The sequence below is a fragment of the Myxocyprinus asiaticus genome, chromosome 48 (assembly GCF_019703515.2).
Source record: "Myxocyprinus asiaticus isolate MX2 ecotype Aquarium Trade chromosome 48, UBuf_Myxa_2, whole genome shotgun sequence".
In the NCBI taxonomy this organism is placed as follows: Eukaryota; Metazoa; Chordata; class Actinopteri; order Cypriniformes; family Catostomidae; genus Myxocyprinus; species Myxocyprinus asiaticus.
In genome coordinates, this window is record NC_059391.1 from 3,838,333 (window position 1) to 3,853,273 (window position 14,941).

At 37.7% G+C, this 14,941-nt stretch overlaps 1 protein-coding gene across 3 annotated transcripts; it reads right to left on the reverse strand.

The window, feature by feature from the left end:
• On the reverse strand, positions 1 to 12,445 carry LOC127437462 (tRNA-dihydrouridine(20) synthase [NAD(P)+]-like). Of its 3 annotated transcripts, none has more exons than XM_051692398.1 (16): positions 12,387 to 12,445; positions 11,912 to 12,057; positions 11,699 to 11,744; positions 9,737 to 9,828; positions 9,518 to 9,561; positions 9,027 to 9,087; positions 8,872 to 8,919; positions 8,613 to 8,678; positions 8,424 to 8,494; positions 8,243 to 8,329; positions 2,279 to 2,447; positions 1,979 to 2,100; positions 1,663 to 1,806; positions 1,493 to 1,580; positions 1,327 to 1,400; positions 3 to 1,207 (listed from the first exon to the last, which is right to left on the reverse strand). In XM_051692398.1, the coding sequence occupies exons 2-16, from the start codon at positions 12,041 to 12,043 to the stop codon at positions 946 to 948; spliced, it is 1,506 nt and encodes a 501-aa protein (XP_051548358.1). In that variant the 5' UTR covers positions 12,044 to 12,057; positions 12,387 to 12,445; the 3' UTR covers positions 3 to 945. The 3 variants fall into 3 exon arrangements, with proteins under 3 accessions (XP_051548360.1, XP_051548358.1, XP_051548359.1); XM_051692399.1 differs by lacking the exon at positions 12,387 to 12,445 and adding an exon at positions 12,296 to 12,377; XM_051692400.1 differs by lacking the exon at positions 1,327 to 1,400 and having other exon boundaries at positions 1 to 1,207.
• Positions 12,446 to 14,941: the final 2,496 nt, after the last annotated feature.

Sequence of the window (14,941 nt, forward strand, 5' to 3'; positions counted from 1 at the left end):
TTTTAGAATAATAGTAAAGTCATCAAAATTATGGAATAACAGAAATGGAACTATGGGAATTATGTTGACTAAACAAAATCCAAAATAAATCAAAACTGTGTTATATTTTAGCATCTTCAAAGTAGTCACCCTTTGCCTAGAATTTGCAGACATGTACTCTTGACATTTTCTCAACCAACTTCTTGAGGTATCACCCTGGGATGCTTTTTAAACAGTATTGAAGGAGTTCCCATCTATGTTGGGCACTTATTGACTGCTTTTCTTTATTATTTGGTCCAAGTCATCAATTTCAAAAACTTCTTTTTTTTTAAATTACATTTGAGTTTTTTAATGAAATAAATTAATATGGTGGCACAATTATATTTTTGTCTACAAAACTAATTTCAAACATTTAAGCATACGCTTTCAGATCAAAAGATTTTTAAGATCATGGGAAACATTTCAGTCAAGTGTTTCAAAATTTTGACCGGTAGTGTAGGTACATTAAATGTTTTATTAAAAAAAGGATGGGCAATTAATGTCAAGCAGCCATCGCCCATTCCATAATGATGCAGAAAAATAAAAATTAAGAATACTTAAAATTAATAAAACTAATGACATTGTGATATTGGTTTTGATTTCCTTGAGTTCTGTAGTAAAAGTAACTGGAGCTGCACTGTCCCCTTCTGGTCACTGTTAGAACATGATTAAATTTAGAGGGTGAACTTTATATTATTTATATATATATATAACAGTATTCCTTGCTTCCACACAAAATACTGGCATGCAAAAAGACAATATTCAAGTGCAATGAGAGCAATGGCACCTGAAAAGGTCACATAAGAGCAAACTTAAAACCAAATACAAAGTGTACTATTATCTGTCAAACAATACCCCCTTTGTATTGAAATGAAAAGCAATGAAATCTCTTTGTATTGAGTTCTGATAGTGAATGTCTGGCCGAGGTTAATGTGTGGTCTGACCACAGACGCCATTCACAACTTTCGTCCTGCATATCACTTCCTCTTTCTCTTCCTGTGGCACTTCAGTTATATGTCTCTTTGGTGCTGCTGACTCATTGTAGTCCAATGTTGCACATCTTTTGTCCTCCCTCTTGCGCTTGTTCACCAGTCCACTGTTCTCCTCTCCGATTCGACCCTCGGGAAGTCCAAGTGTGCGTAAACATACTATAGCTGCAGCTTGCTCTGCAAATTTCTTCGACTTTTCCCTGAAGAAAGAAGGAAGTTAAACTAAGACCTATAGAAATGACATTCAGTCATTCGTTTTGCACTGCTAAAGCATTCTGTTATTATCCGTGTTTGTTTCCATATCAGACACCAATCTCACCATAGGGAAGATCGGTACTTCTTATCGGCTACAATAACCGTTGACTGAAAAGCTCGATCTTGAGTTCGCTGTTCCTGAAAAGTTAATTAATTTATATCCCACACTATAGACAAGGCTATATCTCAGTAATCAGTGACATCACAGGGCGATTTCTAATGAAACTCACAGTCTCATACGCAGGTTGATCAAGCTTTTCCTTTCGGCACCATTCCAGCAAATACATCTTTGGAGTGATCTGAGGTGGATAATCCCGCCTGGAAAAACACAGACATGTACTGTAACTTGACACAAGCTAAATTCTTCTCTTATGAAGTGAGCCACAACAAAACTTCAAACCTTTCAAAGCGAACGGGCATTGTGATGACATCGTGTTCTAGTGTTGGGTTCTCTGATTGATCACTGTTGGCCTGTTGCACAGACTTTCTAGCCTCCAGTTCAGCTTTGGTCTTATTGTAGAAGTCAGTCATGCCATAGACATCACTAAACAACACAAATACATACAGTATCAAGCCACTGGAACAAACAAGCACCTCACAGCTCCAGAAACTAGAGTTATATTGATGAAGGCACAACTCTAGTTGTCACAATACTTAGATTTCAGTAGTCGACAACAAAATGCACCAGTTAGGCTACTAGATTGAAGATGAATTACCAGATTTCTGCGTTGGTCTGAGCTGCATGCAACTCTTTCCCGAATGGAGACTCGACTCTGTCTCTGAGCATCTGGCACAGGCAGTATTTGGTGTTAAATGGGTTGTTGTCGTAGCGAACCGCCTGCAAATAAACACAGAAAAACAGAAGCCTCATCGGGGCTCATACACTGTATCATATATGGAGACCTCATGGGAAAAAAAACACATCTGAAAAATACAATAGTTTTAAAAATGAGGTGTGTCATGTTGTATGTAAATATTGTTAACAGAAAACATTCATGAGGTGTTCCTTCACTCACGTATTTGATGTATTCCTCCATAACCTTGTCTGTAGACAGCGCCCCCTGCTGGCGGAAGATCGAAGGGTTCCACATGGCAGCCCGAGCGAGCATGACAGATGATGCTCCTGTGGTGACCCGAAAGTTTTCTATGTCGTCAAATGTCTTCACTAAATCCACAGAGCCACCGCTACAGAAAGACAGAGAAGGAAAGGGAAATGTGACATTTTTGTTGTGAATATTTTGACTGTTTTCTCTCGCTCGAAGACCGCTGCGGAATACGTGTATGGAGGAATAAATCAAATATTGCTCCATCATGAGCATGTCAACTAATTGAAGGATCAAAAGAAAGATGGATTGTCAAATATTAAAAGAAAGAAGCCGGTCAAAAATGCTCACTGAATATTACAGATGGTGAGGATTTACATGAATACAAGCAAAGATTCATTAAAATTTAACCCTTGTGTTGTTTTTGTTTTGTGCTAACCTATATATATACAGTTGTGCAAGGTAATGGAACTTTATAAAGATGGAAAAGGATATAAAAAGATACACAAATCCTTGAAAATGCCAGTCAGTACTGTTCAATCACTTATTAAGAAGTGAAAAATTCGGGGATCTCTTGATACCAAGCCAAGGTCAGGTAGACCAAGAAAGATTTCAGCCACAACTGCCAAAAGAATTGTTCGGGATACAAAGAAAAACCCACAGGTAACCTCAGGAGAAATACAGGAAAAAGACGGTGTGTTTGTTTCAAGGAGCACAATACGATGATACTTGAACAAAAATTACCTGCATGGTTGAGTTGCCAGAAAGAAGCCTTTACTGCACCAATGCCACAAAAAAGCCCAGTTACAATATGTCCAAGAACACCTTGACATGCCTCACAGCTTCTGGCACACTGTAATTTGGAGTGATGAGACCAAAATAGAGCTTTGTTTGGAGAGGGGTCAACAAGGTCTATAGTGAAAAGAATACCATCCCCACTGTGAAGTATGGTGGTGGCTCACTGATGATTTGGGGGTGTGGGAGCTCTAAAGGCACGGGGAATCTTGTGAAAACTGATGGCAAGATGAATGCAGCATTTTATCAGAAAATACTGGGAGACAATTTGCATTATTCTGCACAAAAGCTGCGCATGGGATGCTCTAGGACTTTCCAGCATGACAATGACCCTAAGCACAAGGCCAAGTTGACCCCCCAATGGTTACAGCAGAAAAAGGTGAAGGTTCTGGAGTGGCCATCACAGTCTCCTGACCTTAATATCATCGAGCCACTCTGGGGAGATCTCAAATGTGTGGTTCAAGCAAGACGACCAAAGACTTTGCATGACCTGGAGGCATTTTGCCAAGAGGAATGGGCAGCTATACCACCTGCAAGAATTTGGGGCCTCATAGACAACTATTACAAAAGACTGCACGCTGTCATTGACGCTAAAGGGGGCAATACACAGTATTAAGAACTAAGGGTATGCAGACTTTTGAACAGGGGTCATTTCAATTTTTTCTTTGTTGCCATGTTTTGTTTTATGATTGTGCCATTCTGTTATAACCTACAGTTGAATATGAATCCCATAAGAAATAAAAGAAATGTGTTTTGCCTGCTCACTCATGTTTTCTTTAAAAATGGTACATATATTACCAATTCTCCAAGGGTATGCAAACTTTTGAGCACAACTGTATATATCTGGATCGCTGAAGCAACGGTAAACTGCCAGATGGAGGTGAAGCCACCTGAAGTGTTCAAGTGGCCATCTTGGTATGCCCAAACTGCCATAGAGCATCAATGACTGACAGGCGAAAAAGCCCCCGTTTTATAATAATAATAATAATAATTATAATTTTCTTTATTTATCACACATTATACATTTGCACATATACAGTGAAATTCTTCTTTTTCACATATCCCAGCTAGGCTGGGGTCAGAGTGCAGGGTCAGCCATGATACGGCGCCCCTGGAGCAGATAGGGTCAAGGGCCTTGCTCAAGGGCCCAACAGTGGCATCTTGGCGGTGCTGGGGCTTGAACCCCCGACCTTCTGATCAGTAACCCAGAGCCTTAACCGCTGAGCCACCACTGCCCCCACTTACCATCTCTGACCTGCAGATACGACAGTTGCACTTCACAACTTTGTTGTAGTGACAATCAGGTTAAATGTTTAATTTGCTCGTTCTGGATAATATTCGTTTCGAGGGAGAAGACATACGCGGATCGCGATGTCAGAGCATCCACCTGACCCGGTGTTCAGTCTATCAGTGCAGCACAACAATCACCAAAGGGAGTGGCAAAACAGTCCACAAGTTGTAATGCAAGTAGAAAAAGCTGAAATATCTGCTTGTTTTGGGGTGACAACACGTCAAACTGGGATTTTTAATTTGCCTAAAATGCCTGGGATTTGCCTGTTTTCATAATGAAGTGCTCTCTGTAGTCATACATGGATACATGTCATACATTACGTGTTTGTGTGCCATTTAAATCTAGCGTATCAGTTCAATTTTAAGCAGCTTTGCTTGTCTCCCTCAATCTCAGCGCCCGCTGCGTGTGTGATAGAGGGAGAGAGAGCACGCGACAGTCATTTTTGACTGGGAACACAATGAAAATGGTTAATTTTTTTTTTTGTGTGTGTTTTCAGATACCATATGCGAACAAAGTCAAGGAGTTTTGTTCCATTTTATTCCAATCGGTTAAAAAACCAAAAAGAAAAAAAGGAAAAAAAACCTAAGGGTTTAAAAGACACGTGGCCAAAAAAAAAAAAACAAACACACACACGACAAAGCGCTCTGTTCACAAAAAGAATAAAGGTGGGTTAAGTCTCTCTCTTTCTCTTCTCTTCCAGATACCCGTTTCAAAAATGTGAAGAATAATATCATCATACTAGATCACCCTTGCAAATATTGCACAAACATGCACAAAAACCATCCGCAGGCCACATTGAAATGAACTATAACAACCTAAACAGCAACTATTAAGGTTATCATTTTATGCAGGGATTAGAAACAGTTCAGGGAATATACAGTAAACAAGCAAACAAATATTCTGAAACACTGAAAACAAACAAATATTTTTGCAGAACATTTGTTCAATTGTTCTAGAGTTTTCCATGAAATGAAAGACAAGAGTTTTCAAAGTTACTACCTCTTAATTCCATAATTTCCCGCAAGTTCTAATGAAGGGAAGAGTTCACACCTGATATGTTTCTATTTGTGTGTCCAATCTTATCATCTGATTTGGAAGATTACCATTTTAAATTTAAAAGTTTAGAATTAAATAGGAGGTGGGTGTGCATGACATGGGTACATTTTACTGCCTACAAATCATTTTCATCGTTCACACAGACGGAGTTGTGCAATTTCCATCATGGGCTGGGTTTTCTGATAAAGTTACAACTGATGCTTTTAAGATAATATCGTCATATATTATTTTTAGGATGGAGTTTTGCCTGTTTCCCAAACCAGCACTTAGATTGTTTGTTATTTGTTCTTCATATTATCCAAGTTCTCTAATACAGGAGCTGTCCGGTCCAAAGGTGCTGAATATGGCCAAACTTTTGCCATCATGTCCAGGAGTTTGTTTTCTCAACATGAAAATATTGCAGAAACACTGCCAAACGTTTAACTCCGTGACAACGAGCTTACCTACTAGCTAATCACGTAGCAACTTTCATTGCTTGTCAGCTGAGTGGAAGCTAATGTGTAAACATGTATTCACCAAACTGTTTTGTTCAGGATTAACAATTTGGTACCCCCTTCAACCGAACAATTCCAGTCGTAGCATTTACAAAATGTAATATTTAAAAGTCTGATTTTCCACCATTAAAAGTTTCTCCTGAACTTGTATAGCAGAATACGGTGTAACACTGCTGCTTATCTGTTTATCTTGACTCGGCAGTATTAGTCAGCATTTGACTGATACTAAACAGTACAGATGTTTATTTAGCTATTTATTTTATTTTTTATTTATTCTTTATTTAAATGGTCAGCATTTGACTGATACTAAACAGTACTACTGATGTTTATTTAGCTATTTATTCTTTATTTTCTCAGTGTTCATTTCTAGAATTTGTTGACAATGTATAATAATAATGTCAAATATTCTTTGATAAAAATATTTAAGAAAGCAGCCTTCTGAGTACCTTTTGCATAATCATATCGGTGCAAAATCGGTGAACAATCCACATAGAAAAGGTCTGTTTTCATTCCAGCTCAAAAATTAAATATATCGGCCACCATATCGGTAATCGGTGAATTTTCCCTCTCAAAAATCGGTATCGGTCTCAAAAATCCCATATTGGTCGGGCTCTAGTCTTGTTATTTTTATGTTTAATTTTATTTATTTTCCTGATATTCATATAGAGACATGCCATTCCATTCATGTATTTACATTTAATAATATAGTGAGGTGCGGGATATGTAAAACCCAGAGTGAAGTTCAAGCAAAGTGACAATTACAGAATTAAGCATGAGGTGAAATCCACTCCACTCACATACACTGCTTCTGTTCTACACTACTGAGTTGAGTCAGGAATACTCGGTGCCATATAGTTCCCTCAGAAATACCTGAATACCTTTCAAATAATTAAACAGTCAAAATAATTATATGCAATAAAATTAATATGACAAAAAAATTGTGTTAGAAGGGATTTTAAAGACACTAAAAGTTATCCAGCAAAGAGCAATGAGTGTTTTGTCTTATTCTTGTCAATACTTGATAAATTAATTGATAGCGGCCTAATATCGCAGAGCATGCGTGACTTGGTATCTGTAAGTGAGCATTTCTTCAACTTTGGCAATTTCATGTCCCAGGGGTTTGTTTTTATTAAAACAAAAAGATTTAAACTTTTTACTTTGACTTGGAAACTTTTTACCAGCCCTTCAGGATTTATTTTTTGTACTTTTATTTTTGGTATATGCTTTAATGTACAGATTTGACTGTTTTAGTCTTGTCCTAGACACAGATTTTCTATGATAATCTAAAAAAAAGAATGAAATTAACATAACCCATTTCAATATTTATTGTGTGAAGATGATTTCTATCATTTTTGTTTATTATAATTATGATTATTGCACAGTTGTGGCATCATTTCCACCACACACAAAAAAAATTAAATGTTGTACTTTTAGTGTACTACATTACTGTATTTGTTAACCAAGTGGACAAAAGTGTCAGTGAAGAGCAAGCTTGAGATGAAATATGAGACAAGTGATGTTTAAAAAAAAAAAAAAATTAAGGTAAATATCACTTATGAGCAGAATATATTTATTGGCCATTTTATTGGGAAAAATAATGCAAAAAGTGTAAAAGCATTATTTAATTTACATTGTGTGTATTTAGGATACATAAAACGGTAGTTATGAAATTAGCCTTAGCAAGACAAAGGAGTTTTATTTCCAAAATGTTAAAAATGTCTTCCATATTGTTCCAGTTGCTAGAGTGGGTAGAGTCACATGGGTTAACCTCCTCGTGGTCGCTATAATGTGGTTCACTCTCGGTTGGGCGCGTGGTGAGTTATGTGTGGATGCCGCGGAGAATAGCGTGAAGCCTCCACATGCGCTAGGTCTCTGTGGTAACGGATTGTCGGTCTCAGATGTGGAGGCAACTGAGATTCGTCCTCTGCCACCTGGATTGAGGCGAGTCACTACGCCACCACGAGGACTTAGAGTGCATTGGGAATTGGGCATTCCAAATTGGGGAGAAAAGGGGAGGAGAAGTTTTTATTTTTTATTTTTTCATAATTATCATCATCTATTATTAAACACAATACAGAATTTGAGATGTGCTGGAAATGACACTGTGCTGGGAATTTTCAGGACAAAAATCCCATAAATCTTCTGTGATGCATATACAATACACACTCTGTTGGACACTGTTAGTAGACAAATTAAAAAAAATAGCGAGAGTGTGAAAAATGTTTTATCGAGAATTTACTTAAAGTGCCCGAAGTTGAAGAAACACAAAGAAATGTAATGCAGTGCAAAGTAAAGACTAACTTGGCAATGACGGGGATGGACACACTTTGAGCTACAGCCTGAATATAATCACAGTGGAGCGGGTGACGTGGTCTCTCCTCCTTCATTCTGAGATCAGAAGAACAACAGAATATAAAGACGCTTTCAGCTGTTGAAATACAAATCCATAAACACCTGTTCGAAAGACGAAAAAAAACCTTACCTTCCATGCACTGCTATGGCTGCCACTCCAGTTTTTTCAATTCTCTTCACTAAATTCAGTGTGTCCTCCAGCTGAGAGAGCACATGAGGTGTATTAAACACTTCTATACCACTAAAAACAAAAAGTGAGTGCCGTATATCAAACATTTCCTTCCTTTCCATCATTAAGTATAAACCTCTGAGCACTTACTGTAGGAAGGATTCTGATTTTACATGTTACGGGTTTGGAAATGCCATTCACAAGAGTGTTCAGAATCTACAAAGACAAGTGATTTGAGAAAAAAAATAATAAAAAAAAATAAATAAATAAATAAATTTTAAAAAAAAGGACAGCTCCAAAATATGTCAATATTTTGTAAAATATTCTTGTCAAATGACTTAAGCTGAAGTATGATGAGGTTATTGTGTGATGTGCAACTAAGACAAGAGACATAAAAAAACAAACTTACAAATTCAATTTTCTCAGGGTCAGAGAGAAGCGCAGAACCCATTCCTCCCTAGATGAGAGGGTAAATATTAAAATGTAATATTAAAAAGGACACTCTAAAGTAAATGTAATGTAACATACTCCAACACATGAGCACCGACATACGTGTGTCTGTACCTTTGTGGAGTATTCTTTTGGACAGCCCATATTGACATCTACAGCCGCCACGTCATTCTCCCTGTTAACACACAGACACGTTAAACTACTGCTGATCTTAAATTAATAATTTCTTCCATGGAACACAATTTTAAGTGGATAGTATCAAAAAGCACCATAAAAGTATTTTTGTTTGTTTTTTTACACAAAAGCTTTATGGACTACTTTTATGGTACTTTATTGTAAATTTTTGTCATTTTCGGACATCAACCCACACATTCATTTTCATTGTTTGAAAAGGGACAGTATGAAAATTGTGCTAAACATCTCCTTGTGTGTTCCTCTGATGGAACAAAGTCATGGAGGGTTGGAATGACATGAAGGTGAATAAATGATGACAGAATGTGAAGTTATGCTTTAAAATGTGTGGAATAAAAAGATGCAGTGGTCACTTTGTGAACACATCTCTCTGTCAGAATTAAGGTATGATCTATATCGGTCCTTTAACTCACACAAGTTTAGCCACAACGAGAGCTCTTTCTGGATCTGCCGTTCCCTGAAACACAAATACACATTCAATCAGAGATTTTTTTTATTTGTTTATTAATAGGCTCCAAAATATTTTTAAAATAAAAATTAGTATCACGCTTAAAACACTATATTTGAGTCATCCTAACTTCCAAAGACTTCTGAAGTTCAGGAAGTTTCAGGAAACTGATTCAGATACTGACCATTTGAAAGACCACGTGCTCTCTCTCTTTACTGCAGGTGCGAAACATCACTCGCTCATCAGGTGCGATGAAATCAACCGTCTCCAAAACATCTGCTTAATACATGAATACTTATTATTGTCCAGCGAGTTGAAAAGTGCACTTGTGTTCACTTTGATTCAAATATCTTTACTTTCAAATTTTATAATATTTTATCAAATTAACTACAAACTACACACAAACAACACTTTCGCTTTCTTTTTTTTAAAATATTAATAAATTACAATACATATACATATATATATATATATATATATATATATATATATATATATAAAATGTATTGTAATTGTGCCCATCTAGCACCAACCATCATGCCATGGTCCAAATCATTGAGAACATTAACTGCAGCTCCTGACCCATATCTGCCTGATTTTATGCACTGCACTGCTGCCACATGATTGGCTGATTAGATAATCCCATGGATGATTATACTGACAGAAATATACTGGATCACTGCAACACAACAATAAAGGATGCATATCACTCTGTTCCTAGAGCAGCTTTGGGACTCTGATCAATGTCTGGTTCATCTTCTTCAAATCTGCTAAGCCTGTATTAAGGACTGTAAAGAGATGGACCAATGAAGCAGAGCGGGAACTACAAGCCTGCTTTGACTGCACTGATTGGAGTGTTTTTGAGGCTGCAGACACCAATCTGGATGAGCTCACAGATACTGTTACATCATAAATCAGTTTCTGTGAGGATATGTGCATTGCTACTAGGACTTATTTAACATTTAACAACGACAAACCATGGTTTACAGCAGAACTCAGGCAGCTTCGTCAGGCCAAAGAGAATGCTTACAGGGGTGGGGATAAAGTCTTGTACAATCAGGCCAGGAACACACTGAACAAGGAAATCAGAGTGGCTAAAAGAAGATACTCTGAGAAGCTGAAAAACAAGTTTTCAGCTAATAACCCCGCATCAGTGTGGAGTGGCATGAAACAACTCACAAATTACAGGACTCCTACCCCCAACCCTGTGGTGGACCAACAACTGGCTGACGACCTGAATGTGTTCTACTGCAGATTTGAAAGGCCCAATCTCACACCCCACACCCACACTGACCTTCACTTCACACAAACACCAACACCTCCTGCAACCCCCCTCATCCCCCCTCCTGCTACTCAACCTGCACTTAAGATCTGTGAAGATGAGGTGAGCCACGTCTTTCGAAAACAAAGGATAAGGAAAGCACAGGGCTCAGATGGCGTTTCACCTGCATGTTTAGATCCTGTGCCAACCAGCTGGCCCCCATCTTCACACAGATGTTCAATAGATCACTGGAGCAGTGTGAAGTCCCATGCTGCTTCAAACGTTCCACTATCATCCCCATCCCAAAGAAACCAAAAATCACAGGATTTAATGACTACAGACCTGTCGCCCTGATGTAAATGGTCATGAAGTCATTTGAGAGACTGATGTTGGCCCACCTGAAGAACATCACTGGATCCTTTTTAGATCCCCTTCAATTTGCTTATCGAGCAAACAGGTCTGTGGATGATGCAGTCAACATAGGATTGCATCATATCCTGCAACATCTGGACAGACCAGGGACATATGCAAGGATCCTTTTTGTGGACTTCAGTTCGGCTTTCAACACCATCATCCCAGCTATACTCCAGAATAAATTACACCAACTCTCTGTTCCCATGTCTATCTGTCGGTGGATTACCAGCTTTCTGACAGACAGGCAGGCAGCAGCTTGAGAGACAGGGGAAATTCACTTCCAGCACCTGTATAATCAGCCTCCCCAGGGATGTGTGCTCTCCCCACTACTCTTCTCCCTCTACACCAAGGATTGCATCGCCATACATATATAAATATATATATATATATATATATATATATATATATATATATATATATATATATATGTAATGCATTTTGTCCTCTATGTCAAACGCAAATCAGACGCACCATTCACCACTCTTTCACACTGAGCCATTTTGATGTCGATCAGCTCCTAAAACAGAAAAGTGACATTTTTAAACCAAACAGCTCATACATGTGCACATACAAATCCAGAAGCTACAGCAGAACTCAGTTTTATATGCAGTGTAAATGTCTATATATTAAATGACTTTGAGTAGTGCAGTTAATTGTGACATTAGTGTACATGTTTCCTCTCACCTCACAGTACACAATATCAGCTCCATAGTCCAGTGCCAGCAGTCTCATGGGCAGAGTACCCACACGCACCATAGGGGCAAGAACAGTCTTGTTATGAAAACACAACCTGCCCACACTGTGTGCCATGATCATCCATCCAACAACCGCTGCATACAGATTATAATACTCAATCAGGCTGTTTATTGGTAAAAATAGATGTTGTTTTCATGGAAATAAACTGTCGCACATTATCGGCAGTGTCTTTTAAAGCCCGTGTTTAAGTAATTACCACAACATGACGAGCCATTAAATGACAATACCGCATTGAATAACATTCACAGCACACCAGACACATTATGCCACATATTTTTGACAAGCTAAATAAATTAAATCAACACGACATACAGCAACTGTGCCCTTATCGTTACACTGATAATACCCCAATCTTGTACATGTATTTATATGATCACAAACAGGACTTCAGCGCAGAACTTACAGGCATCCAGGTGAACTGCAGTCTACATTTACAGCGGCAGTGAAAACTGCACATGCTTCCGGTCTGACGTCATTTCGATGCGACTATAAACTTTTCTCAACTATATAAAACCTTTTCAAATAACAAACAGGCATTATCATTGTTAAACACATCAACAATAAGTCCAAGCAGCATATCATAAACACAAGAAAAATAATAATAAAATAAATAAATAAAAATGAAAATAATACCAAAACATGTAAAGCAAATAATAGGTGCGACTATAAACAACATAGCTCCTCAGTCCAGATGCTAAAAAGTTATTATTAATTAAAATTTAGAAATGGTTTATGTCCTAGGTTTTATAAAAAAATAAAAATAAAAATAAAATAATAATAATCCTGCTTTTTATCAAATGAAAATTCTAAAAAAAAAAAAATTAAAAAATTTTTTTTTTTTTAAAAAAATACTCTGAATGCTGCATTTAGTGATCAGTCTATTAGAAATATGTCAATTGAGAAAACTGACGCAATATATTCTTTCTGGGGTTTTCAAATATGTACTTTTGCAGTTTTTCCTTCAATGCAGCTTGCACCCTATTTTTTAATACACTGTATTTCCCGCTGACTACCACCCCTGTAGTCGCGAGTTCGAATCCAGGGCGTGCTGAGTGACTCCAGCCAGGTCTGCTTAACAACCAAATTGGCCCCGTTGCTAGGGAGGGTAGAGTCACATGGGGTAACTTCCTTGTGGTCGCTATCATGTGGTTCACTCTTAGTGGGGCATTTGGTGAGTTGTGCATGGATGCTGCGGAGAATAGCATGAAGCCTCCAGAGTCATTCTATGAAATGGGTGCCATTTGGGTCTCCAACGTTTGATGAGATGCATAAGGCACAAAAAATGTCCCAAAGTGTGTTTCCAAAGCTTAAAGTTATTAATTCAAGTGTTCTTGTTAACATAATATATGATAATAATACTATTCTTAAAGAGTAACATACTATTTTTAATCATTTTTCATTAGTACATAGCCAATTTCACATGTCCGTGTTGACCAACATGACATTTGCATCTCAAATATCACCAAATAAGTTATTCATTTTTTTCAAACATTTACTATTTTCAGGATTATATGTGTCCCTGTTTACATAGGATATATTTATTCAAAATAAACCTTATTTTTTGTAAATATTTTATGATTTGTGTGCGTCCCTCAGTTTGACTTACCACCCCGTCACACTAACTTAAATATAAATAATGTACTGTTGCTTTAAATGACATCACAAAGCGGAAGTGACATCGCTTGACCACATGTGAGATCTGCGGCCATTTTGGGATTAAATTTACCACCCCGTCACATACCACCCCTTCACATGTTTTATTGTGACATGGTGGTAAGGGATGTGATGGTGTGGTTCTGCTTCCCGTTTGAATGTGAGGATGTGTGAAATCAAGGATTCTAATATAGGCTAATCAATTTATTTTCCGTTAACTTAACCCAGTTTGGTTCATTCACTCACTCACTATATCACTCACACACTCATCATTCACTATCTCTATCAGTCACTCATCACTCACTATCTCTTTCACTCACTCACTATCTCACTCACTCACTATCTCTTTCACTCACTATCTCACTCACTCACTATCTCTTTCACTCACTCACTATGTCACTCACTCACTCACTTTCTGTGTTTAATGAAGAATGTTACATTTTATAACATTTGCAGAAAGATCTGTCTCCATCATGGCTCCATTAAGCACTGCTGAGAGACAACGGTGATGCTGTGCACGTCAGGATGCTGATCCTGAGAGTAGGCAAAAATATCTAGAGAGTGAGCGTCAGAGATGGAGACGGGATGTAGAGCAAGGAAAAAAGAAGAAGATTAGTGATCTAAGTGAGCGAGGGAAGCATCAGCTGCGTAAAAAGTGGAGAAAGCAGAACAAGAAGAGAAAAGAGAAAGCAGAGGCTAGGAAGCACAGTCTGGACACCTTTCTTCCAGATCCTGTCCAACAGTCAAAGCAGCAGTTAGGATCTTCAAGGTCAGGGTAGTGCGCAGTTAGGATTATAAATAAATGGACACATGCAGAGAATAAGAAGCAGACCTATCATTGATGAGTAATTGTTTTTACATATGGTGTACATGACTTAAACCCCTAAGTTACCAGTAGATTTTTGTTTTGTTTCAGGCAACATAAAGAAGGAAAGCGAATTTCCAGGAAGAACAGGGATACACTACGCAAAGAAATGGAAAAACTAAAGAAATCGCTAGAGAAGGAAAGAAAACGTGCTGACAAATACAGAAAAAGATATAAGTGCTTAAATAAGAATGACTCTCCTTATTCAAATATAAATGAATTAACTAAGACAGGCAGAGTAAGCTCCAAAATCAGAAAAACACTACTCTAACATGAAGCCTTGATTGAAGACATAAAGAATAAGTACTGTGAAGCAAGAAAAGAAAAAGAAAAACAACTAATAGCAAAGGTAACAGCGGGGAGGATTGTGAAGAAGTACAGGCTACAAGGATTTGCTGAAAATGCCCTCGGATTTTCAAAGAAGCGTCGCAGTGTTCAGA

Coding starts and splice junctions, on each gene's coding strand:
- LOC127437462 (XM_051692398.1), bottom strand. CDS start 12,043: ATGATCATGGCACACAGTGTGGGCAGGTTGTGTTTTCATAACAAGACT. Junction 11,745..11,911: donor CTGATATTGTGTACTGTGAG/GTGAGAGGAAAC, acceptor TTTCTGTTTTAG/GAGCTGATCGACATCAAAAT. Junction 9,088..9,517: donor CTCGTTGTGGCTAAACTTGT/GTGAGTTAAAGG, acceptor GTGTGTTAACAG/GGAGAATGACGTGGCGGCTG.